Below are 27,715 nucleotides of genomic sequence, written 5' to 3'. Positions count from 1 at the left end.
GGACGTTTTCCCTCTGGAGGTGCTGGTCTTCCCACCCCATGGACTGCTCTAGGACATCCCATGGTCTGTGTCCCCCAATGGAATGGGCGAGAAAAGGAGATTCTTTGTGAAACTCACCTGTAAAATCTTTTTCTCGTCTTTTCCATTGGGGGACACAGCTCTCACCCATTCTTGTCTGTTGCAGGAGGGGTTGGTTCTATTCTAGTGGGACCTTATGGTTAACGGCCCGATGGCGGTGTTCCTTGGTTCTGCTTTTCTTTGTTAATATTTGGTTTCTGATCTCCTTCTCCTACTGCTTTTGCACGCAGGTCCTCCTGTTGGAGCATGGAGGTATTGCCAGTGGAGGAGGAGCTGTATTTTTTTATTATTTGCATTGTGTCTCCTCCTAGTAATGGCGTAAGCTATACCCATGGTCTGTGTCCCCCAATGGAAAAGATGATAAAAAGATTTTACAGGTGAGTTTCACAAAAAATCTCTTTTTTTCTAAAACCTAAAACTTTTTTTTGGTGTGGTGTGACTCAGTCACTGTACTTATAGTAAACCACACTGACTGGTGATCACTAGATCCCAAGCTTTCCCCTACAGTAATATCAGATACCAAATTCTCATTTGTGAATACTAAATCTAAAATGGCCTCCTTCCGGGTTGGCTCCTCAACTACTTGCTGTAGAGATAATCCCAGTAGAGAATTTAGAATATCTGTACTCCTGGCAGAACTAGCTATTTTGGTTTCCCAGTTTATATCAGGAAGATTAAAGTCTCCCATAATGATAACTTCCCCTTTCAATGTCATTTTAGCTATTTTCTCAACTAGTAGATCATCTAATTCTTTGACTTGGCTAGGTGGTCTATATATCACACCTACACGAGTTACCTTATAATTATCAAGCTGCAAGCTAACCCAAACGGACTCTAAATTGGTCTTGCTAACTTGTATCAAATTAGATTTCATGCTATCTTTCACATACAGGGCTACCCCTTTCCCTTCTTGCCTTTTCTGTCTTTCCTGTATAGAGAGAACCCTGGTATTGTTATTTCCCAGTCATTACTCCCATTGAACCACGTCTCAGTAACAGCCACTAAATCTATATTCTCAGATGCCATTATAGCCTCAAGTTCATTGATCTTATTCCCTAAACTGCGAGCATTTGTAGACAAGAATCTGTGCTTGTCATTTCTTAACCTCTGTGCTACTGGCATCTTCTGGCATTGTTCTGGGGGGCAGTCGGACTGCTGGATTATCACTCTTTTGCCCCCCTTTCCTAGTTTAAATGCTCCTTAGCAAATACTTGGAACTGTTCACTTCGTTCCCTTGAGAGAAAGATGCAAACCATCTTTCTTGTACAGTTCTTTTCCATTCCAACGAGAGCTAACATGAGACACAAAGCCAAACCCTTGGTTCAGACACCATTCACCAAGCCATACATTGAATTCCTTAATGTGCATCTGTAACGGATCCGCTTCCGTTAATGGACGCTTCCTAGCTTGCGCCGAGGACCACAAGCACCGCACTGGACACCACAACCTCCGCAGACTCCACAATCGCCGTAGCTTAACTGGAGCCGCGCCGTCTTCCTTCCACCCTGAACGAACCTCCAGCATTCAGGACCGTGTGGGAAAGATCTCTCCTCCAGGGAATATGCAGAGCATAGCAATCCCCAGCGTGACGCAGCAATTCCCTCCAATAACGAGACGAGGCTGCGTTTTGAAGGGTTAAAACAGGAACTGAACATCAACTCTTTATTGAGGGCTACCCGCCCGTATTTATGCAGGTCCCCAGAATGCATCATGGTCTCCTCCTCTCTGCCTGGAGACACCCGAAGTGCAATTCAATTATCTCTTAGGACAAAGGGAGATCACCAATACACATGTGGGAACAATAGGGCAGGAATTTCCACCCAAATACACAAAATCCTCCCTTCTGTCTGGGATATAATTATGGATTAACATAACTATCACAGACAGTAAAAATACAGTTTTTAAACATACACTGTAACTTTAAAACCATACATTCCATCTCCATAAAAATTACATATTTAAACTCTGCATACATCAAACATAAACACTTCCAAAAATCACACAAATCCCTCCAGCGGATCAAAAGTTTAGTGGAAGTCCTTTATGACCGACCGCAAGCACAACTTCCTGCCCAAAACAGTTCCATAGATTCTTTAGTATAAACCGCTGACCGCGTTCGGTCCTAAGAACAGTCCAGACATGCGGCATAGTTCTGTTCCTGAAGGGTAATATGTCCCGGGGCCATAGTCGTAGGGCAGGAGGCTAGCCATAAGTCCTCTACAATGCCCAGTGGCAAATGGCAGTTTGTCACAGCATCTTCCTGTCATGCTGAAGGTTATGCACAGGCAAAACTGCAGAGAATGAAACAGTTGATGCAACCTCCCGTATATCATTTCCAAGTGTGTGAAAAGCTTCCTTCACCTTTGAAACCTCATTGCAAGCCAGATCATTTGTCCCAAGATGGACAATAACATCCACCTCCCTTTCCTGCTTTTTTTGCCTAACAATATTAAGGATCCGTCGTCTATCCCTGCTAGCGGTAGCACCAGGGAGACATCTCACAACACCATTTTCCTCAAACTTCACACCTTTTATGATGGAATCGCCCACCAACAGCTAATGAAAGGTATTTAGGAATATGTTATTAATGAAGTAATATTTACGTATTTTCATTTTCTTAATTCCTGGAGAACCCCTTTCAGGAGGTTTGAGCATATCAGTTAGTGTTATTGCCTAATGAATTTTGTACTATATGTTTTGCACTAGGCACTTTTGAATATTTATTCATCTATTTCAGGGATGCTCAACCTGCAGCCCTCCATCTGTTGTAAAACTACAACTCCCATGATGCCCTTCTGTAGGATGATAGCTGTGGGCTGTCAGGGAATGATGGGAGTTGTAGTTTTGCAACAGCTGGAGGGCCGCAGGTTGAGCATGCCTGATCTATTTCATCTGTTGGGATTTAGATTATGTATGGGGTGTAGTATTGGTCTGCGCCTGGTTCATTGATGGGATCTCTTTTTGGAGTGTTACACGTCCATTGTGGATCTATTCTTTTGTATATGTATGCTACTGCTACTGACTTTGTAACATTATTTAGGATGAATTAATAAAATATATATTTAGATTAATTGTGTACTGTGTATTTATCATTTAGTTTTTAGTGTGGTGGATTTATTCTAATATACACAGTAGTGACTCTGTTAGAGCCATTTGAATATTGGTGTAATAGTGGAACCTGACAAAGCACTGAAATTTACTAATGTTTCAAGTAGAGATGGGACGGGGGATTCGTCGAATCCACGAATCCCTCGAATCTTGCTGTATTCGTGGGATTCGTGGACTCAAGTCCAGACGAAATTTGCCTGAAACGAATCCGACGAATCTGGTGGGAGGGACTGGGAGGCGGAGCTGGGGGCCGGTGCGTTCACTGTGCTCCGGCCCCTCCGCTCCAGTAGTTATATAATGTGTAATTGTGATTAATCATGCTGCCCCCTCTGTGTGTAGTATTACATTCAATAAATCTTACTTACAGGGCTAGTACTGCTATCGTAACAGGCCGGCCGGGCAGACGAGCGGCAGCGTCACTGACTGACGTCACCTGCTTGCGCCGCTTCATTCATAAAGCAGGCGGCTCAGGCAGGTGACGTCAGTCAGTGACGCTGCCGCTCGTCTGCCCGGCCGGCCTGTTACGAATCTAGCCGGCTGTAAGTAAGATTTATTGAATGTAATACTACACACAGAGGGGGCAGCATGATTATTAATCACAATTACACATTATATAACTACTGGAGCGGCAATGGGGGGGGTCTGTGGATGACACTGTTAAGGGGTGGGTGGTGGGTCTGTGGATGGCACTGTTATGGGGTGGGGGGGTCTGTGGATGGCACTGTTATGGGGTGGGGGGGGTCTGTGGATGGCACTGTTATGGGGTGGGGGGGTCTGTGGATGGCACTGTTATGGGGTGGGGGGGTCTGTGGATGGCACTGTGATGGGGTGGGGGGGGGTCTGTGGATGGCACTGTTATGGGGTGGGGGGGTCTGTGGATGGCACTGTTATGGGGTGTGGATGGCACTGTTATAGGATGGGGGGTCTGTGGATGGCACTGTTATGGGGTGGGGGGGGTCTGTGGATGGCACTGTTATAGGGTGGGGGGGTCTGTGGATGGCACTTTTATGGGGTGGGGGGGGTCTGTGGATGGCACCGTTATGGGGTGGGGGGGTCTGTGAATGCCAGGGGGAGAGGTGAGAGGCACTATGATACTACTGGCACATTGGGGGGAGGCACTATGATACGGGCACATTATGGGGGGAGATGGCACTATGATACGGGCACATTATGGGGGGAGATGGCACTATGATACGGGCACATTATGGGGGGAGGTGGCACTATGATACAGGCACATTATGGGGGGAGATGGCACTATGATACGGGCACATTATGGGGGGAGGTGGCACTATGATACGGGCACATTATGGGGGGAGGTGGCACTATGATACGGGCACATTATGGGGGGAGATGGCACTATGATACGGGCACATTATGGGGGGAGATGGCACTATGATACGGGCACATTATGGGGGGAGGTGGCACTATGATACGGGCACATTGGGGGGGAGATGGCACTATGATACCGGCACATGGGGGGAGGAGAGAGGCACTCCGCACTTGATACTGGCACATGATTAGGGGGGCATCTATGGGGACACTTACTGGCACATTATTGGGTGGCACTGTGGGGGCATCTACTGAGGCCACAAAGAAGGGGTATTTTATATGGGGGGCTCTGTGTGGTACTAGTATTATCAGGGGTAGTTTCTGCAGTATAGTATTGGGGAGCAAAGCGGCACAGTATTGGGGGTGTTAGGATGATTTGTCCAGAAGATGGGAGGATGATGGAAAAGTAGTAAACTAAGATTTTTTTTTTTTTGTCAAGCTGCAGAGATGAAAAATGGCTGAAAACTGGTGTCTGGTCTGAAGATCTGAAAGGAGAAGATGAGGAAAGAGAACATCTACATCAAAGGAGACGTCACTGGATGTAAGAGGTATGTGGCTGTATTACCCTGTATGTTTTGTAGTGATAGGAGCAGGGGTCATAGCAGGGGTCATCGCGGTCATATAGGGTGCGACCGTGACTGGGAGGTGGAGGTTCAGACAAACTGACGCGGTCTGACTTTGTTTCTTACACCGTGCGTTCACACAATTATGTACAGGATTCGTAGGATTCGAGATTCGAAAGATTCGATATATTCGAGAACCTTTTCGGATTCGGATTCGGATTTGGATTCGAAAAAATTTGGATTCGTCCCACCTCTAGTTTCAAGATACACAGTCGTTTCCCTAATGAAAAATAAAAGGGCAGTTCTGGATAATCTAAGACCATGTATTACAGACAAGTGACAGGTTTCAGAGGAAACTTCTCCTACTACAATATGATAGCAGAGGTGAAGTCACAGAACACCAAATAGACTAAAGACAAGTAGGAATAATTCATCAGAGAGTGGTCCCTTATACACCAAAGTGAAATGAGGAGGCTGCAAGGACGCACGGAGCTCTGACTGGCACTATGGGGGAATTCCTAAGCCGTGTACTCCAGGCTTCAGGCTTCAAATAGTGACAAAATAGGGGTCTGTCATATTGTATCAAAGTTTTGAGACATTTAGTTTGTAACTCCACTCACACCAGTTTGGAAAACAAAGGGGGAGGGGGGGGGGGGAGAGCTGGTCCTGTTAGTCTGGTTTGGCTGATTTAAGACAGATGTATCATTTGTAACTTTTTAAAAAGTTCAAAAATGGTTACAATATTATACCAGTAAAGGGGTGGTGAAGAAAGTAAAGTAACACCTCAAGACACAGGTGTTAGAGTTTAACATTTGGTATTAAGGGTTAATGTGCTATGCACGGTGTAATCCCAAATGGTTTTCCATAAGCAGCAAAAAGTTACTATCTGGCATGGAGACCATTTTTCAGATCAGTCTGGCTCAAGCTGAGGGTGAAACTACAGTTTGTGAGCCTGACAGAATCTGTCACCAAGGGGGAAAAAAAACAAAAAACATTCCTATGGCTGCCAGAGTAAAGCAGGTGTGCTAGGAGAACCCCTGAGGGATAGAGGACAGCCATCTGTAGACTGTTTAGGATCACAAGGTACTGTGTGTGATACCAAAGGTAACACTTGTTTATGGCTATGGACTTTGTTGCTTGTGGGGAGGGTATATTGCCTCTGGCAGACATCACACTTATGTAATGGATTGGACATCCAATTGAAGATGTACAGCTCTGAACCCCACTGTGGGAACTACAAATCTTAATGCTTGTGGTCAATTGGCACCAGTCACATGATCTACCTACATGACTGCTGCCCTGGAAACATCTCCTCTTCTGGGCTTGCCCTGAAAGCATTCAGTATATAAACAGGTCCAGCTGATTTCACTGCATCTATCTGTGCATGAGTTAAATAACGTTCAGCACAAGAGCAGAAGAGAATACATTAATGGCAGGAGCCACACGGGTAAATCTTGTGGCCATCACCATTTCGATATCCAGGAGCACAGTGGCCACCAGTGGCTGCAGTTTACAGGTCCATCCATGGATAGAGAGGGACGTTAAAACAGAAAGCTGAGATAAGACATGCTTGGGGTTTCCTCTGACAGTGTCCACTACGTTACAGCTTTATTGAAGTTATTTTAGAAAATGGCCAACTGCTTTAACTTAGATCAGCAGTAGTTTTATTAGTACATGTTGTATCATGGCCAAGTGTAGCCAACCTTCATTTACATAGTCACTCATTGAATAAACACATGTGTCAAATCAAGACCGGCCTTTGTATGAACCACCATTCTGTTCCTCCTGGCTGATCTTTATGTGTAGGGCTGAAGTGATGACCTCACCTCAATTACATATGACTTCTGTAGCCAATCACTAGCTTACGGGTACACTGTTGAAGGCCAGTGATTGGTTGCAGCAGTCAGGTGTTGTAGACATGACATCAGCGCTGCTAAATCACCACAGGGAAGACCGGGATGGAACAGCTGGAGTGGTGAACAATTTAACATGGACTTGATACTTGTTTTCTTATTTTCCACCATCCTCTGCCTGTGCCTTTGCTAAATTCAGACAACATTATTTGGACAATACATGGTCAATTAAGATTTTGGTTGAATATGCAAATGACACCCAAAAGTACACATAATATAACTAGAAGACCTGCGATCCCACAGTCGTGTGATTATTAGAGTTGAGCAAATCGCGCTTCAAATCCATGAACCGAATCAATTTGTTCCCTAATTTAGTTTTAATGCTGTACGGAGATCTGCATCTGTACACCATAAAATGTATGGGCTTCTTGTTTTTTAAGTTGAAGAGACCTCGGTAAAGAACTTTGGCTTTTTTAAACAGCAATCCGAAGCCGGCTTCAGTACAAACTAGTACCTCGGTACCGAAGCCGGCTTAAGTACAGACTAGTACCTCGGTACCGAAGCCGGCTCCAGTACAGACTAGTACCTCGGGACCGAAGCCGGCTCCTGTACAGACTAGTACCTCGGTACCGAAGCCGGCTTCAGTACAGACTAGTACCTCGGGACCGAAGTCGGCTTCGGATTGCTTTTTTAATATGTTTTTAAAGTTGCAGAATCGAAGGCCGAAGTTCTTCACCGAAGTCTCGCCCGAAAAAGTTTGACTCAGCAAAGCATTTTGTGTAAGATTTTCTTGTGGCTGGGGATTGCCGTTATCTGCGGACCGCATGTGGAGGAATTGCTCCCCCGGTTATAGACACGCTACAGTGTCTGGGTTTGGAGAATTTTCACCCGTTTAGTGAGTTTTTGTCTTTATGTGTATGGAGTGTGCCACTTTGTTTTGTTGGTAACATTCTTTTGCACCTGGTAGCTTCTGTGTCACATGGTCTGTTGTGGGTGCGGCTTCTGTGTCACATGGTCTGTTGTGGGTGCGGCTCACAGCTTTATCCTACCTCACAGTGCATTGGTGATACCACTATGGAGGCATGTGAGAGTCTGGCTGTGAGTTGGTTTCTAGCACTGATTCAGACCCTGTTCACACACCACGGACAGTTGAGTGCTAGGACCCCATGCTTGCTGAGACACCGTGATGTGGTGCATGAGGGGCTCCGATATGTTCCTGATTGGAAGATATTGGCAAAGTTCTCAGCTTTTAACATCGGTCTGAGGAATTAGCTAGTATTGTCAGTTGCATTTCATTTTGGTGCATTTTTTGCAGCAATTCGTGTATGTATATTTTTTCATCTGCACAATGTATCATTTTGTGTAAGATGTTCTTGTGGTGCATGCGGTCCGCCCCGGCTTTCTCCATTGTACGCATTTTTTGCTGGGGATCGCAGTTGTCTGCGGACCGCATGCAGAGGAATTGCTCCCCCGGTTATAGACACGCTGCAGTGTTTGGGTTTGGAGCATTTTCACCTGTTAAGGCCACTTTTTTTTATTGAGTTTTCATACCAGTTGCTTACATAATGCTGCATCCAAATAGTGATTATTAACCCAGTGGTGCTCAATAAATAATAATGGAGCAGTCTTACCACTTCTGTAGATGCAAGACAGTGTGTGTGAGTGCAATAGTGAAAAGGAAGGGGTCCCAGTGCGGGTCTCTTTTCTCTAGGTAACAGCAGGGTGAGGCTATCCCTCTCTCACCCTGCTCGGCCTAGCCTGAACTATTTCGTCCAGCTAAGCAGAGCACCTTGCCCAACAAAGGCCACTATTCTGGGAGCCCTATGTCCAGCCCTGACCCAGGTGGTACCAGTCCTGCTGTCAAGGGATTATTCAGGTTCCCAGGATTAGAATAATGTGTTTCAGGGGACTTCCGACCAGGTGTGCTGCTGGTTTCTGTATGTAGCAGCAAAACTAATTGAAGTTGGGTGTGGCAAACATGGATGCATTGCCACGCCATCTAGTTTAAATCTCCCCCCAGTGATGATGTGTCCTATTCCCCACATCACCATACTGATAGGGTAAACTAGTAGCAAGTGGTGGTGCCCCCCCCCCCATAATGACATGCTGGGCGTCATGTCAACCCACGGACAAGACACCACTTGGCAAACAAACACGCAAACAATGATGTAATCAGTAATACTATTGGGCGTGCTCAAGGCCATGTGGAGAGAGTGGTTAGCGCCTCCAGCATGCTAGCATATTCTGTCCTCATCCAATGATCAACCATTAAAAGGAGGGAAGGGTCGGGGACTCCCATCTTAGTTCCTCATCCATTTTCAAATGTCTCCAATTCTCCTATTATGTCAGTGTAGCCGTCAGTAGTCTAACCTGTAGAAGCAGAAGATAGGAGAGGGGAGGGGGAACAGTGTGTGAGCTCAGGCAGGGGAGGGGCGGTCAGCAGTCCTTACCCTGTTGGCTCAGTTTTAGCTGTCAAGGTAACTTGAACCTTTGGCAGCTTACATGTCACTGCTGAGGATGGGGAAAACCCTCAGCCGTGCGATGCCAGGAGATGTTTAGTCGCTGCTCGGCCAGGACGACAGAATTAGGGAGCAGGTCACCTCATATAGCGTCCCTAATACTGACCCTGACTCCTAACCGTATGAGCCAAGCATGATGGTAGGAGGGCTCATACTCCGTAACCTGGATCCCTACTAGCCCTCAGGCTTGCCATGGACTAGGAGCAGGGTAAGTATTAGGGACGCGATAGGAGGTGACCTGCTCCCTAATTCTGTCGTCCTGGCCGAGCAGCGACTAAACATCTTCTAGCATCGCACACCTGAGGGTTTCCTCCATCCTCAGCCGTGACAGTATGACCGCAATGGCTCCTTACTTGGATCCTACCTTCGGAAGAGGGTGCAGCATGCATCGCCATATGTTTGTGGATTGCATGCGCGTTCTCCGGAGGTAGAGCATTTTGGGGGTCACCGTTAATGGCACGGTTGGTGGCTTATTCCCCGCCACCTTGCCTTCTGTGTCCGTGTTGGTGATCCCATGTCCCTCTCTACGTTCCTATCTCTGGTCGTCTGCTGGCAACATTCCGTTGGTCTTCCGGCTGTGTGCTGGTTTGGAGTGGCTGTTGACAGCAACTGGAGTGGGAACGTGAGTAGAGAGTGGACGCAGTGCCAGTGCGGTCTCTCCGGGCTGTTTCTTTGCTGGTCTCTGGTTCCTGTGTGTTGCTCCAGAGCCTGGCAGTCGGATCCCTGTTTCCTGTGTGTTGCTCCAGGGTCCGGCAGCAGTCCTGGGGAGACTCGCATGTTCTGGCGCTGATTCCCCTACATTTCCCTTCTCCCATTCCTGTTTTTGGTCCCTCACTGGTTTTCCCCTTTTTTTTAGGTGGGGGGGCTTTGAGGGGTGGGAGTGTCACGACCATGGTTGTGGTCGTGACTCCTTGGTTTGCATGCAGTTGTCAGCGGTTTGTTTTATGTTCTCAACCACAGGTGTGAGCTCTGTATCTTGCCTCACGTGTGGTTGCCGTTGGCAACATAAGATTGTTGGCAGTGCAGCTGCCTGAGCGCTTGCTAGGCGCTCGCTGTCACGGCATGCGGTTGCCTCAGGTAAAGTGTGGTTTTAGTGTTCACTTTCTATGTCTGGTGTGCACGAGGTTTATGTAGGTGTGCACTGTGACACTTCCCTTCTATTGTGGCTGCCCGTGGCAACGTGTGGTATTGTGTACATGTGGTGGCAGTGTCTCGGCCTTCTGGCTGACTCCCAGGACATGGTTGCCATGCATGTCGTTGCCTGCGGTAACAGCTGCAGTCTAATCGTTTATTGTACACTTCCCCTTTAAGTGACACTTACCTTGTTTGGTGATGGAAGGGTTAACCCCTTTCCTAATGTGTATGTGGGTGTGGCCGCTTGGGCTATTTAGCTTCCTGCTGGAAGGCAGTTGCTGAGGGCTACTTCAGCCATGCGGTTTGCTGGAGTCATCCTCCTGGTTAATATACCATCTTTCCAGTAAGGGCCACCCTTGCGGTCATAAAAAAGAATGTCTGATGTTAAGTTGATGTTTTTATGCTCTTGATATTTATTGCAGCTATGGATGTCCTGGTTACCTGTGTGTATTGATGTGTGTGCTGTCTCCCTTGTGTTTGTGTGGACAGCGTATTTGAGCACGGGTTCCAGTCAGCAAGGCTGTGGCAGGTTAGTGTGGAACTGCTTGGTTCACCTGTCATATCCATATGTCTGTTTATGTTCCCCATCTCCTTGCAGCTTGGCCAGTGAGACTCCTGTTCGTCCGTGCCTAGGAGGAACAGGTCGTCTTACCGTGCTCCTAGTCCAGGGCAAGCCTGACGGCTAGTAGGGATCCAGGTTCCGGAGTATGAGCCCTTCTACCATCAGGGTCGGCTCATACAGCTAGGAGTCAGGGTCAGTATTAGGGATGCGATAGGAGGTGACCTGCTTCCTAATTCTGTCGTCCAGGCCGAGCAGCGACTAAACATTTTCTGGCATCGCACGGCTGAGGGTTTCCCCCATCCTCAGCCGTGACATTACAACTAAGCAGAATTGGGTATTTAGTGCAGATTAAATTGCCTATAAAGCAAAAAATAAACAAAAAGTGCAAACATTGGATTTAATAAAAGTTTAATTCTTTTCTAATGACCTAACTGAGGGTTCGTAGGCCCTGTAATTATATAAAATTTGGAAAACTCCTTTAAACTTCATTCTTCCACCGTATTTATAAGCCTGACGCATACATGGAGTTGAGACCAGAAGAGCTTTTTTGCAGCTTTAGGGGGGTCCACATCAATATACCTATAATGTATATGTATTTTTAAAGGGGTTATCAAGACTAAACTTTTATAAGAGACCTTTTCAGTTTGTCTAGACCAGTGGTGGGGTTCATACTTACCTGATCCCTGCTGCTGGATCCCGCAGCATCACTCCATGACCATCTCAGCAGGTCCTGGGTCTCTGGGAATCAATACTCTATTGACAGGTGACATGTGACCACTGCAGCCAATCATTGGTACATCACTGTGATGCCCATCAACAGGATCTTCATTCCGAGAGACCTGGTACCTGCCGAGGCAGCCATGGAGAGCTGCAGCTGGGATCTAGAGGTGGGGTCCAGGTAAGTATGAACCCCACTATGGTCCAGCCACACTTAAGAGGTCTGTTAAAACGTTTTAGTCTTGGATAAACAGATGACAGTTGTTAATGTGTAATAAAGAATCAGACACTAAATTCACCTGGAGAAGTTGTGATTTCCAAATAATTGAGCTCTCATTTATAAGAAGCTGATGATGACCTTTGTCTTCATGGAGATGTCCCACTGTTTGTTTTCCTACGGTTTCGTTAGCAAATACCTGATAATTTACCAGATCAAATCTTGTCGGAAAGTTTCCTTTCTCATCAAGGTGAATGGAATCTCCACCAGAAGTTATTAAATGAACTCTTCTTATATATTGGTTCAGCTAAAGGCAATAGACATGAGTCTGAGTCTGACATATTGATTTATGCATTTTGTTACAGTAATCATATTCCTAGGAGTCTCTAAATCTTTCCAAACCTTAGATTTCACAATAAATGTTAAACATTGATAATGTCTCCTAATGAGCAGTATAGCTCTCTCCAGGTATGGTACTGTGTCTCTTCTCTACTAATCCACTCAATCTGATAGACTTGGTTGGATCGGCTTCATGGTGTTTAGTCTCTTACTTCCTGCTGTAATTTCCTCTGTCACATCCACTGACACAGCGATGGCTACCAACATCTCTCACCAGCTCTCAGTGGCTGCATTTGGCTATTGCTACACAGGTCCAGTCAGGCGCCATATATTTTAAAGATTTCCCTCCAGCCACTTCTTGCCTCAAGGTCCTACTTTCTTACTGCTTCCTCAAGAGTCTACTCTGGTACTATATGCAGTTATTCCATACTCTGTCTTTCTGGTTCCATACTCTGCATTATAACACCTCTCCTGCCCCTCCCCTCAGTGGTTCGGCAAACTGCTCTTCAGCACTTAGCAGTACAACACTGAGCTCTGCATGGGACTGCTGTGATGGTTGGCATCACCCCCAGTAATGCTGTCAGGGTAGGGTGGTGCCCTCATTAACAAGTGGATCACAAAACTGACATCCAAATAAGGGCCAGAAACAAATGGGTGGCAAAATGGAGCACATATGTGGGGCCACCATGTTGGGAAACCATGCAATCTCACCATTTTCTGCTCCTCTCATTGACTAAGTAAATTTTATTAAATGAGGTCTCCTTGCTTTAGTGATAGTGAGGGTTACAGCAAACAGTCACACAGAATTATGTGTATTAATACTGTTACTGGAGTTTGGAATATGACAGAAAATGTTGGAAAAGTCTGAAAAAATCTTACCTTCCATTTTTCATTTTGGGTGGTAACTATTTGGAGATGTTCTTGTCTTTTATGTGAGTAGATCAGATGATGTAAGGCATAAGCCACAATATACACTGCAGAGTACACACTGAATGTGTAACGGAAATTGTCTACATCATACAGGGAGCGATCCACATTACCTAGAACATCTCTTTCATTACATGGTCTATTATATAAATACTGTCCAGAGCCGCAAGAAAGATAATCATACCATACTTTAAATATCAGCTCAACCTCTGGATATTTTAGAGGACCGGCTGTGAGTAAATATTCTTGTAAACCTGGAATTCTTCCTTTGTGAAGAGTCAACTGCAAAGATCCATGAAATGTAGTAAATACGATTAAGCTTTCAGGAAAAATAACTGAGAGCATGATTACAACTCTTCTAGGATTTAAGTCATCTGACAATATTAAATGCAATGACGGTAAGCCATATGAGCTACCAACAAATATAATCACATTGCAGTGAATCTTCTGTATTTGATATAACACCTTCCTGAAGGACATAGATATTTTGAAATTGGCAGAATTACTGACAGATTCTGTATAAGCTATGCAGACCCCTCTCCGTGTTATTACATTGTAGAGGTCCATGCCGACTCGTTGGCTGCTTTCATCATCTACTGTCACCATCCCCACCCAGCTCCAGCCAAAGTTCTCCAGTAGGAGGACAATGGCTTCATACTGAGTGGACCCATCAGGGACTGTGCGATAGAAATAAGGAAACAGGAGCTTGTTACTGAAGATGGGATCCATCGCTCCATAGCTGATCTGTAGGGAGAAAACAGGACACGAAAACATCAAAGAAATGTGAGAATTGTGTGTTATCAAACTAAGAATGACATGTGTATCCAATGGAAGCAATCCTCGGTTCAGACCCTAAAGTTATCTATACACATTAATGTCTGCCTGGGTTTGGTTTACCTCTAGTAGAAAGGGGTGGGATCCATGGCAAAACTCCCATGGAAAATTACATAGTTGACGCAGAGTTGGGTTTTAATCCATAAAGGGCATAAATCACCTAACAATCCAATTTTTTTTTGAACAACGTGGTTTAAAACATCCAGTGTATACGATAAGGTATGATGTTGTATGGATCAGGTAGTGTAAGGGTTACGCCCGCTTCACAGACATTGACAGACCAAACTCCCCTTTTATTGCAAACAACCGCAAACAGTCCATTTGCCCAACTGCAAACTCCCCATTTGCACAAGGTTGGATACCAAGCTAGCCATGTCCCGTTGATGTCATTGAAGGTTTCTTCCTCCACCCAGCCACGTACAACACCAAGGGTCCCGAAAGGTGAATTGAAAAGATTTTTCGAATGGGGAGATGGTTAAAAAAACGCTGGCTCCCTCCCCTTTGTTTGAATCCACGGTCACTGCGTCTGCGCCGTGCAATTTACTCTCACACACGATATGAGTGCTATTTTCTGTAGTTCTCTTCTCATCAGTTTAATCCCTGTTACGTCCCCAATCTGGGGTCCATTTATTGAATAGATTTTTCGAACGGGGAGATGGTTAAAAAAAAAATGGCTCCCTCCCTTTTGTTTTAATCCACGGTCACTGCGTCTGCGCCGTGCAATTTACTGTCACACCCGATATGAGTGGTATTTTCTGTAGTACTATTCTCATCAGTTTAATCCCTGTTACGTCCCATATCAGGGATTGCCTTTTGTGAAAAAAAATTTAGGCCGGGTACCTTCGACTGCCTTCACAGTGACAGACCAAACTCTGATACAACAAATGGAATTGATTTTAGGAACTGGGAGATGGAAAAAGCAGCTTGGTCGGTCCTCTTACTCCCAAGTTGGGGCACTGCGTGTGCACAGAGCAATGTGCTGTGACACCCTATATGAGTGGTGTCTTAACTAGTACTATTCCTATCAGTTTAATCCCTGTTACCTCCCCTATCTGGGGACGTGTGTCGAATTGATTAACCATTGTCGAATTAACGAACCATTACGACATCCTGGAATAATTTAGTTCTGAGCTTTGTACTTGCTTTGTATTGGAATTGATGGGGATTTTTTAAATTGTCTGCATTATTTCTAATAAACTATTAAGAGACTTTATTATGATTTTTTTATTTTATGTAATAAAAACCCATACAACTTAAAAAAAAAAAAAATAATAAAAAGAAAATTTATGTTTTTTCTATGAAAAATTATCCAGCCGATTGCTTTTGGTCTGATCATAATGAAGCAACGGCCTTATCATCTGGTGTGTGGAAACATTGCCAACACACTTTTAGAGGTGATGATCGCTTCATTGTGATACGCAAGCCCCTTCACCACAACAAGGTAACGATCACGAAGGGGAATTGACACTTGTATGTGCCTTTTTTTTGTTTGTTTTGTTTTTGCAGCCACAGTGCAGCACCAGAGGCCAGAAAAATTAGGCATGTACACATGCCTGAAAATCAATGGTATTGTTGCAGCCGCTGTTGTAGCAGCGGCTGGAAAAATTGATGTTTTCCAGGCAGAAAGGTGACTAAAACATTGCGGCTTGAACCCTAGTTGGTGGCGGAGAATTCACGAAAGTCATCCGGTATGCAGACATTAAATACAGCAGCATGGGGACCATTTTGAGGCCAAGGTATGTCATCAGGCCTTTTGTTAGTCAAACGTATCCCTCACTGTCAGTCCCTTCGGGATCCATGCCTCATTCATCTTAATGAATGTGAGGTAATCAACACTTTTTTGACCGAGGCGACTTCTTTTGTCAGTGACAATGCCTCCTGCTGCACTGAAGGTCCTTTCTGACAGGACACTTGAAGCGGGGCAGGCCAGAATTTCTATCGCAAACTGGGATAGCTCAGGCCACAGGTCAAGCCTGCACACCCAGTAGTCAAGGGGTTCATCGCTCCTCAGAGTGTCGATATCTGCAGTTAAGGCGAGGTAGTCTGCTACCTTTCGGTCGAGTCGTTCTCTAAGGCTGGATCCCGAAGGGCTGTGGCGATGTGTAGGACTGAAAAAGCTCTGCATGTCCTCCATCAACAACACATCTGTAAAGCGTCCTGTCCTTGCCGCCGTGGTCGTGGTAGGAGGAGGATTACTTTCACCTCTTCCCCTGTTAGATTCCCGTTGTTCTGTGACATCCCCCTTATAAGCTATGTTAAGCATATTTTTTAGTTTGGTTTTGAACTGCTGCATCCTTTCTGACTTTTGGTAATTTGGTAACATTTCCGCCACTTTCTGCTTATACTGGGATTCTAGTAGCGTGGCCACCCAGTACAGGTCGTTCTCCTTCATCCTTTTTATACGAGGGTCCCTCAACAGACATGACAGCATGAAAGACCCCATTTGCACAAGGTTGGATGCCGAGCTACTCATTTCCCGTTCCTCGTCCTCACTGATGTCATTGACGGTCTGTTCTTCCCCCCAGCCAAGTACAACACCACGGGTCCCAGATAGGTGACAACAACGGGCACCCTGGGATGCCTGCTGTGGTTGGTCTTCCTCCTCCTCAAAGCCACATTCCTCCTCTGACTCCTCTTCCTCATACTCCTCTTGCAGCGTTGCCGCAGGTCCGGCAAGCGATGATGACAAGGCTGTTTCTGGTGGTGATGGTGACCACAACTCTTCCTCTTCCTCTTCACGCTCATCTATAGCCTGATCCAGCACTCTTCGCAGGGCACGCTCCAGGAAGAAAACAAATGGGATGGGGTCACTGATGGTGCCTTCGGTGCGACTGACTAGGTTTGTCACCTCCTCAAAAGGACGCATGAGCCTACAGGCATTGCGCATGAGCGTCCAGTAACGTGGCAAAAAAATTCCCAGTTCCGCAGAGGCTGTCCTAGCACCCCGGTCATACAAATACTCGTTGACGGCTTTTTTTTTGTTGGAGCAGGCGGTCGAACATTAGGAGTGTTGAATTCCAACGTGTCGGGCTGTCGCAAATCAAGCGCCTCACTGGCATGTTGTTTTGCCGCTGAATATCGGAAAAGGGCGCCATGGCCGTGTAGGAACGCCTGAAATGGCCACACCTTCCTGGCCTGCTTGAGGACGTCCAGTAAGCCTGGGTACTTAGACACAAAGCGTTGTACGATGAGATTCAACACATGTGCCATGCACGGCACATATGACAACTTGCCCAAATTAAATGCCGCCAACAAATTGCTTCCATTGTCACACACCACTTTGCCGATTCTCCAGATGGTGCGGGTCAGCCACTGATCCACCTGTGCATTCAGGGCGGACAGGAGTGCTGGTCCGGTGTGGCTCTCTGCTTTCAGGCAAGTCAACCCCAAGACAGCGTGACACTGTCGTATCCGGGATGTGGAATAGCCCCTGGGGAGCTGGGGGGATTCAGTTGATGTGCAGCCAGACGCCGCAGCAGAAGAGGACTCAGCCGAGGAGGTTATAGAAGAGGATGGAGTAGGAGGAGTAGAGGAGGTGGCAGTAGGCCTGCCTGCAAGTCGTGGCGGTGTCACCAACTCCGCTGCAGAGCCACACATTCCATGCTTGTCAGCCGTCAGCAGGTTGACCCAATGCGCAGTGTAGGTGATATACCTACCCTGACTGTGCTTTGCAGGCCAGGTTTCAGTGGTCAGATGGACCCTTGCCCCAACACTGTATGCCAAAGATGCCATGACTTCCTTTTCAATAACTGAATAGAGGTTTGGAATTGCCTTTTTTGAAAAAAAAATTGTCCGGGTACCTTCCACTGTGGTGTCCCAATAGCGACAAATTTTTTGAAGGCCTCAGACTCCACCAGCTGGTATGGTAAAAGCTGACAGGCTAAGAGTTCCGTCAAGCCAGCTGTCAGACGCCGGGCAAGGGGGTGACTCTGTGACATTGGCTTCTTATGCTCAAACATTTCCTTGACAGACACTTGACTGTGGGCAGATGAGATGGAACTGCTGAAGGCGGCGTGGCGGTGGTTGAGAGGGGGCAAGGAGGACAGCAGTGGTTGACGTGGCTGAAGATGCTGGACCAGGAGGAGGATGGTGGCTTTGAGTTTGTGTGCTGCTTGTACTCATGTGTTGATCCCATTGGCGTTTGTGATGTAAGATCATGTGCCTTCGCAAAGCAGTTTTACCGAGGTGGGTGTTGGACTTCCCACAACTCAGTTTCTTTTGTCACAGGTTGCAAATGGCATTGTTGTTATCAGAGGCAGACACACAAAAAAAATGCCACACTGCTGAGCTTTGCAATGACGGCATTCTGGTGGTGGAAACAGCATGCGTTGATTGGCTTGCTGTCTGGCTGACCCCGGGTGCCGATACATGCTGCCTGACTGTGCAACTAGCTCCTTGCGATGACCTCCCCCTGCTTCCAACTCGTCTCCTCCTTCTCTCTGTCTCCCCTTCTGAACCTTCCCCCTCTTCTTCTTCTCTTCAAGCAGGCACCCATGTGGCATCCACGGACACATCGTCATAATCAACCACTTCACTTGTATCTGACACCTCAGCAAAGGAAGCAGCAGCGGGTACAACATCATCATCATCATCACACTGTACATCCATGTGTGTAATCCTGCCTGACTGAGACATATCCCTGTTATCTACATCCTCTGGCAATAATGGTTGCGCATCACTAATTTCATCCAACTAATGTGTAAATAACTCCTCTAATGGATCAAGTGAAGCAGCTGTGGTGGCTGTGGTGGTATTGGTGGTGGCGGGCGGGAGAGTGGTAACTTGAGAGCAGGTGACCGAAGCTGAGCTGGAGGAGGATGGTGCATCAAGGTTCTTAGCGGAAGCTGTTGAAGATTGGGTGTCCTGTGTAAGCCAGTCAACTATTTTCTCAGAATTGTTCAGGTTCAGAATACGTGGCCTCTGAACACAGGGCATTATTCCAGGGCCAGTGGAAATCACAGCACCATAACCACGACGGCCCCTGCGGGGTGGCCTGCCTCTGCCTGTCATTTTTTTTTAGATAAGTGGTACTATGCGTGCAAGGTACTGTGCCACCCTATATAAGTGGTGGGCAGTGGACACAGTACAGTCTGTGTGGGCCTGACACACACTGGCTTGCAACTGCGATTATATTTATTACAGAGAAATAATACATTTACTTTAGTTTTATCTGCAAGATATTGTGACACCCTGTAACGGTATGAGTGGTGGCCTGGCCAGTGGCCACAGTACAGTCTGTGAGCCTGCAGCCTCTCACTGTCTGGCAACTGCGATTATATAACAGAGAAAAAATAAATTGACTTTTTTTTTATCTGCAAGGTTTTGTGACACCCTGTAACGGTATGAGTGGTGGCCTAGCCAGTGGACACAGTACAGTCTGTGAGCCTGCAGCCTCTCACTGTCTGGCAACTGCGATTATATCACAGAGAAAAAATAAATTGACTTTTTTTTTTTTTCTGCAAGGTATTGTGACACCCTGTAACGGTATGAGTGGTGGCCTAGCCAGTGGCCACAGTACAGTCTGTGGGCCAGACACTCACTGGCTTGTAACTGCGATTATATCACAGAGAAAAAATAAATTAGCTTTTTTTGATCTGCAAGGTATTGTGACACCCTGTAACGGTATGAGTGGTGGCCTAGCCAGTGGACAAAGTACAGTCTGTGGGCTAGACACTCACTGGCTTGTAACTGCATTTATATAACAGAGAAAAAATAAATGGACTTTTTTTATATGCAAGGTATTGTGACACCCTGTATGAATGGTGTGCACACAGTACAGTCTGTAAGCCTGCAGCCTCTCACTGTCTGGCAACTGAGATTATATAAAAAAATAAAAAATAAATTGACTTTTTTTTTATCTGCAAGGTACTGTCTGTGACACCCTGTATGAATGGTGTGCACACAGTATAGTCTGTGAGCCTGCAGCCTCTCACACACGGGCGGCACCTGAGGGGTTAATTGTGCCGTTCACAGCCCCCAGTAAGAGATCGGATGCTTCCAGGCAGCAGGGGGCAGTCATGTTCACAGTTCTTAGTATATTCTAACTTGAAGCATCCCCATCACCATGGGAACGCTTCTGTGTTAGAATATACTGTCGGATCTGAGTTTTCACAATCTAACTCAAATCCGATGGTATATTCTAACATAGAGGCGTTCCCATGGTGATGGGGACGCTTCAAGTTAAAATATACCATCGGATTGGAGAAAACTCCGATCCGATGGTATATTAATAGGGACTCCTGACTTTACATTAAAAGTCAATGGGGGACGGATCCGTTTACAATTGCACCAATATTGTGTCAATGTAAACGGATCTGTCCCCATTGAATTACATTGTAAGTCAGGACGGATCCATTCGGCTCCCACCGCCAGGCGGAGACCAAAACGCTGCTAGCTGCATTTTGGTGTCCGCCTTCAGAGCGGAATGGAGGCAGAACGGACCCAAACTGATGCATTCTGAATGGATCCGCATCCATTCAGAATGCATTGGGGCTAAACTGGAGCCTTGAAACGGATCTCACAGGCGGACCCTGAAACACCAGTGTGAAAGTAGCCTTAGTGAAGTGTGCATGCGCGGCGCACAAACCAATCAGCACACACTCCACACACACACAGCAGGGACCGCCCAAAGCACCGTGCCACCGGCCAATAAAAACACGGCGCATCACATGCAACCCGGACAGCCCACAGCAGCGTGGCCATCCAATTAAAGTCGCCGCCCCGGACTGCCCACAATTGCGCCAGCCAATAAACACACGGCGCACCACACGCTGTACGGACCGCCCACAGCATGGAGCCGTCCAATCACACCATCCCCACAACTGCGCCGCTGGCCAATAACCGCCTCTTATGGTGTGTGGTGTCAGTTGGAGCAGAGTGCATAAGAAGTGCCGCCATTACATGCACAGTGACAGAAATTGCTCTCAGATACACACTGCATCTGCTGCCAGCAGTATTAGCCAGCACCACCAATCAGTGCCAGCAATAATTGCCAGCCATCAATCATTGCCACCATTCACAGTAACAGCAGTCAGTGCCAGCCCTATCAGCCACCAGTCACAGTGCCAGTGGTCTCAGCACCACCAGTTAGTGCCAGCTCTATCAGCCACCAGTCACAGTGCCCGCCGTCTCAGTGCCACCAGTCAGTGCCAGCAGTCAGTGCGAGCTGTATAAGCCACCAGTCACAGTGCCAGTGGTCTCAGCACCACCAGTCAGTGCCAGCAGTCAGTGCCAGCCGTATAACCCACCAGTCACAGTGACAGCAGTCTCAGCATCAACAGTCAGTGCCAAGCGTATTAGCCACCAGTCACAGTGACAGTGGTTTCTGCACCACCAGTTAGTGCCAGCTCTATCAGCCACCAGTCACAGTGCCCGCCGTATTAGCACCACCAATCAGTGCCAGCTGTATCAGCCACCAGTCACAGTGTCAGTGGTCTCAGCACCACCAGTCAGTGCCAGCCGTATCAGCCACCAGTCACAGTGCCAGCAGTCTCAGCACCACGTAGCACTGCCAGTCGTCTCAGCCACCAGTCAGCGCCAGCTGTTTCAGCCATCAGCTGCAGTCTGAGCACCACCAGTCAGTGCCAGCAGTTCGTGCCAGCCATCTCAGGCACCAGTCACAGTGCCCACAGTCTCAGCACCACCAGTCAGTCCTAGCAGTCAGTGCCAGCAGTATCAGCCACCAGTCTCAGTGCCAGTGGTCTCAGCACCACCAGTCAGTGCCAGCCATATCAGCCACCAGTCACAGTGACAGCAGTCTCAGCACCACCAGTCAGTGCCAAGCGTATTAGCCACCAGTCACAGTGACAGTGGTTTCAGCACCACCAGTTTGTGCCAGCTCTATCAGCCACCAGTCACAGTGCCAGTGGTCTCAGCACCACCAGTCAGTGCCAGCCGTATCAGCCACCAGTCACAGTGACAGCAGTCTCAGCACCACGTGGCACTGCCAGTCGTCTCAGCCACCAGTAAGTGCCAGCTGTTTCAGCCATCAGCTGCAGTCTCAGCACCACCAGTCTGTGCCAGCCATCTCAGGCACCAGTCACAGTGCCCACAGCCTCAGCACCACCAGTCAGTGCCAGCAGTCAGTGCCAGCAATCAGTGCCAACAGTATCAGACACCAGTCACAATGCCAGTGCTCTCAGCACCACCAGTCAGTGGCAGTCATATCAGCCACCAGTCACAGTGCTTACAGTCTCCGCCAAAAGTCAGTGCCAGTGACGCATATTACAACTACATATAAGTAAGTATTACAGTAAGAGAAAATATTATAAAATTATAAAAGTACAAGCCTATATTACTCTGACTTTTTACTAACAATATGCCACCCAAAAAAAAGGACACATCAAGTAGGACAAAAGACACAGACAATGAAACCCTACATAATCAATTTCTCCTGGAGAAACAGTCAAGTCAGCAAGTAAAAATCAAAAAAAGAAAGGCTGAAAAACAAAGAAAAACACGAGCAAATAGATCAATTCAAGAAAAAGAAAATGAGTGTCACAAAAACGCTAAAAGAGGAAGATTCAGAAGATCAAATAGATCTATAGAAGAACAGGAAAATCAGCGTAAAAAACAATCTCTAAGAGAAAGACAAGCAAATAGATCTATTGAAGAAAAGGAAAATGAGCGTCAGAAAAATGTGAAAGCACACAGAGCTAGGAGAGCAACACTACGTCAGCAACAAGCAATAAAAAGAGGCAGGATAACAGATCTACAAACAGACACAACACATTTATCAACAGCCACACAGGAGAGGATAAATGATATAAGAGAAAGACAAAAATGTAAGAGACATGCTGAAAGAGAAAAAGCTAGGAGAGCAAGTCTTACATCAGAAGAACGATGTTCATTACATTGTTTGCGGCAAGCACAATTACAGAGACTGGACCGAAGTAAACGAGTGGAAAATAACGAATCCCGGGCAACAATAGAAAGAATGGCAATGATAAATGATATAGTTAATATTAATGAGGGTAACATTATACCCCACACATGTGGAGATTTAAATCAGATATGCAATTTTTGTCAAGCAAAAAGAAAGACCATCTGATCAAAAATGTACACAGTGTTGCTCAAAAGGAAAAGTAAATCTTCAACCAATTCGAACAAATCCGTTTATACAGCAGCTCATGATGGGTCAGCATCATTACAGCAAAAATTTAATGCAAAATATAAGGTCAATAAATAGTGCTCTAGCATTTGCATCTATGGGAGCTAACATTAGTCCGCCTTCTGGCTATGGGCCATACTGTTTTTGAATCCATGGTTCGATTTGTCACAGAGCAGGAACACTGCATCCTCAACAGGGTGAAAACAGACAGTTTGCACAATTATACATTTTAGATCCCTCTGAAGCTGCAGAACAAAGAATGCAAATTTCTGCCAACTCAGGAATAAATACAGAGCTTATGCAAACATTAAGTACATTTATGGCACAATTCAATCCTTTTGCCGAGGCCTGCAAAATGTTGTACCAAGTTGAAAAAGAATATGAAGAGAATGCTGCCAAAAATGACAATGTTATTAAGGAAGTGTCCATGACAATAGTACAAGATCGCAAAAATGACCAAAGGCGCTATAAAGCACCAAAATATAATGAGGTTGCTTTTGTTTTTGAAAATGATGATGGAGAACCACCACTTGAAAGAGATCTTCTTATACACTGCAAACCAAGTGAAGATTATACAAATAAAAAAAAACACAAAGAATTAGTGTCCTTGATCCTAATTTGGAACCCATGGTTTATCCATTGTTATTCCCCTATGGGGATCAAAGCTGGGGAATTGACATTCCATTGCAAAACAGACCACAAGCTTTATTAAATTTACCAAACAAGTCACACAATCCTAGAGTTAGAGTCACTCAAATACAATACTACGGTTACCGTCTTTCCATTAGAGAGGATTTTAATCCCTTTTTAAATGCGGGCCGCCTTACACAGCAATATATAGTTGATGCATATGTAAAAACAGAACCCAACAGACTCAATTATATACATCAAAATCAGCCTAAATTGCGTCTTGAAAAATACTCTGGATTAATGGATCATTTGTTTAATTAAGGCAATGAAGCAGGCCTGAGTCCTGGAAAATGTATATTTTGCCTTCTGCATTTGCAGGGAGTCCCAGAAACATGCAACAAAATTATCAAGATGCTATGGCAATTGTCAGAAAATATGGAAAACCAGATCTTTTTATTACAATGACATGCAATCCCAAATGGGAAGAGATTGTACATAACCTACAACATGGACAAACTGTTGATGGACAACCACATTTAGTTGCAAGAGTATTTCACCTAAAACTCAAAGCTCTAATTGATGACATCAGTAAAAAACATATTTTTGGAGTCCCAAAAGCAATGGTCTACGTGATAGAATTTCAAAAGAGAGGTTTACCACATGCTCACATACTTCTCATTCTTAAAGCTGTAAACCAAAAAATGAAGAACTGATAGATAAAATTGTCTCCGCTGAAATCCCTAACATAGAAATCACTCCTCGCTTACATGCAATTGTAACAAAGCATATGATTCATGGACCATGCGGAGCACTCAATCCTAATTCTCCATGTATGACAAATGACAAATGCTGTAAGGATTTTCTGAAGGAATTCCAACAAAAAACTATTGCTAACAGCAATGTCTATCCAAAGTACAAGAGAAGAAATACAGGCCAAACTATAATTCTTAATGGAAAGAATATTGATAATTCTTGGGTTGTACCATATAATCCTTACTTAGCGCTGAAGTACAATTGCCACATTAATGTGGAAGTTTGCACATCAGTGAAAAGTGTCAAATCCCTGTTTAAATGTACAAAGGTCATGATTGTGCAAATGTTGTCATTCTAGATTAGCGGTGCATCTGCCTTAAGAACAATCAGTTTTTTTCAACCCAAATGACATTACCACAGCGGTACAGAGAGCTTTAAACCGTGATACTCAATTGACAGCTTGGTTCAAATTGAATCAACAAAAAGAGGAAGCAAAGAATATATTATATTCGGACATTCCTTTGCACTATGTGTTTGACTCTCAAAATTGTTGTTGGAAATTGCGTCAATGTGGTGCAGAAAAAACTATTGGACGAATGTATTCTGTCAACTTAATATCAGATGCAGAGCGTTACTGTCTGCGTCTACTATTGCTGCGTGTAGCTGGTGCAATATCCTTTAAGACAGTACATGGTAATGTCTATCCCACTTTCCAAGACGCTGCAAAAGCAAAAGGACTTATTAATGATGATGACGTGTGAGAAAACACTCTGGAAGATGCTGTCCAATTTACAATGCCTAAACAACTTAGGGGATTATTTGCATATGTCTGCGTTTTTGCATCATTACAAAATATGAATGCACTTTTTCTAAAATACGAGCAATATCTCATTGAAGATTTAGTTCACAAACATAAACAACACAATGATGATTGCACAATTTGTCGTGAGATCGCACTTACAGAAGTAGCCAACATTCTGGTACTACATGGCAAAAACTGTGAAGATTTTGGATTTTCTTCCACAATGCCAAATACTGATCAACTTTGGAATATGTATGACAAGGAATTACAAAAATACAAAGCTGAAGAAATGGAGAAAACATTAAACATAGAACAAAATAGAGCTTCAGAAAAAATATTGTCTGCAAGCAGAAATGACAACCTTTGTAACTGTTGTTTTTTCTTGGATGGTCCAGGAGGCAGTGGTAAAACCTATCTTTACAAAACTCTTCTCAACACAGTTCGTGGAGAAGGTAACATTGCACTCCCTGTAGCCTCAACAGGTATAGCAGCCAATCTTCTTGAGGGCGGAAGAACATACCACTCTCAGTTCAAATTACCTGTTCCGATAGTTGAGAACTTAATATCAAATATGCGTCTCAATTCTGCTGATGCAGAAAATTTGAGATCATCTACAGTACTCATTTAGGATGAGTGTACAATGGCCCCGTCTATTGCTCTTACAGTGGTTAACAAACTGCTAAAAGAAATAATGGATAACCAGAAACCCTTTGGAGGAAAAGTTTTATTACTTGGTGGAGATTTTCGGCAAACACTTCCAGTGGTTCCTCATGGTGACCGGACAAAAATTGTTGATGCATGTATAAAGTATAATAAACTGTGGCAAAACTTCCAAATACTTAACCTTACAAACAATATCCGTTCAGTTGATACTGAATTCAGCAATTGGTTGATCCAAGTTGGCAATGGTGATACACCACACATTGATGGTTTGCCTGAAGACATAATTGAAATCCCTTCAAAAATTTTATGTACAGGAAATATTGTCAACAACTTATTTGGAGAATGAATTTTAGTTGCTGATGTCTCAAAGACAAAAAAAAAAAGTATTCTTTGCCCAAAGAACTCTGATGTTGAACATTTTGGAAGGAGATACTGTGACTTTCCTTAGCTCAAACTCAATTGATGACTCAACTGAGGAAGACATGCAGAATTATCCTATTGAGTTTCTTAATGAGTTAACTTCAACAGGAATGCAGAGGCATAAACTGAATCTTAAAATGGGAGAAATAATTATGGTCCTTAGCCATATAAACACTAAAAGAGGATTGTGCAATGGATCCCGCCTCTTTGTTAAAGACTTGAAAAGAAACCTCATTATTGCTCAAGTAATAACAGGTTCAGCTGAAGGGGACATGGTCTTTATCCCACGTATTGATTTACTAATCTACTAATTTGCCATTTACCTTAAGAAGACGACAATTTCCAGTTGCATTAGCCTTTGCCATGACAATTAATAAAGCTCAGGGGCAAACCTTAGAAAAAGTTGGCATTTACTTGCCAGAACCAGTATTCTGCCACTGTCAGTTATATGTTGCATTATCTAGAGTTAGAACTTTTTCTGATGTGGTTGTAAAGGTTGTAGATGGTCCTGAACAAGGCAAACTGTTGCCAAATTCAGATAGAATATTTACAAGAAATGTTGTGTATAAAGAAATTTTACAGAAAAATGTCAAGAGGTTAATAAATACCTTTTTCCTGAATATCTGCTTCAGGTATTGTATATTGCAGATTGTTACAAACTATACTAACTGTATTGTGATATATACGTTTCCATTTTATTTTTATTATTAATTTACTTTTGACTTCTTTACAAAATATTTTTGACAAAAGAAAATAAAACAAGAAATACAATGTGGTTAAATTATCTTACTATTTAATATAGACTGTTCCTACTAATGTTTATACACTACTGTTCTAGAGCCCGTTATTATAACGGGCTTAATGTCTAGTGTATTATATTATATCTAGATACCAGGCATTATTAGTGAGTAATAATAATTTATATTCCTGTTTTAGTTAACGTATTATATTGCATCAAGACACAGAGCATTATTACATAGTAGGTTATGCTGCAATAAAAGTTCCAAACTTTTGAGCCTTCAGCTCTGTGTTCAGCACCAGGGACAACACCTTGAACAGGACAAATAGCTGTGCATCACAGGGAAGGTTCCCGAGAGGTTCAACACAGATCCCCCATAACAGTGTGTCATCCACAGATCCCCCATAACAGTGTCATCC

The 27,715-nt window shown here is 44.9% G+C and overlaps 1 protein-coding gene across 1 annotated transcript in view; it reads right to left on the bottom strand.

Annotated features, from left to right (window-relative positions):
- LOC120998917 (vomeronasal type-2 receptor 26-like) overlaps positions 1-26,922 on the bottom strand; it is a gene marked incomplete at its 3' end in the record, with an annotated part of 72,458 nt that extends 45,536 nt beyond the window's left edge. Inside the window, exons 1-2 of the mRNA XM_040429796.1 lie at positions 26,881-26,922; positions 13,899-14,090 (exon numbers count right to left, since the gene is read on the bottom strand). Of these exons, the coding sequence (XP_040285730.1) occupies positions 13,899-14,090; positions 26,881-26,922 (234 nt within the window). The remainder of the gene's footprint in view (positions 1-13,898; positions 14,091-26,880) is intronic.
- Positions 26,923-27,715: the final 793 nt, after the last annotated feature.

Source organism: Bufo bufo, chromosome 4, assembly GCF_905171765.1.
Source record: "Bufo bufo chromosome 4, aBufBuf1.1, whole genome shotgun sequence".
Lineage (NCBI taxonomy): Eukaryota > Metazoa > Chordata > Amphibia > Anura > Bufonidae > Bufo > Bufo bufo.
The sequence above is the reverse complement of the archived record's forward strand: the minus strand, read 5'-3'. Positions and strand labels throughout refer to the sequence as shown.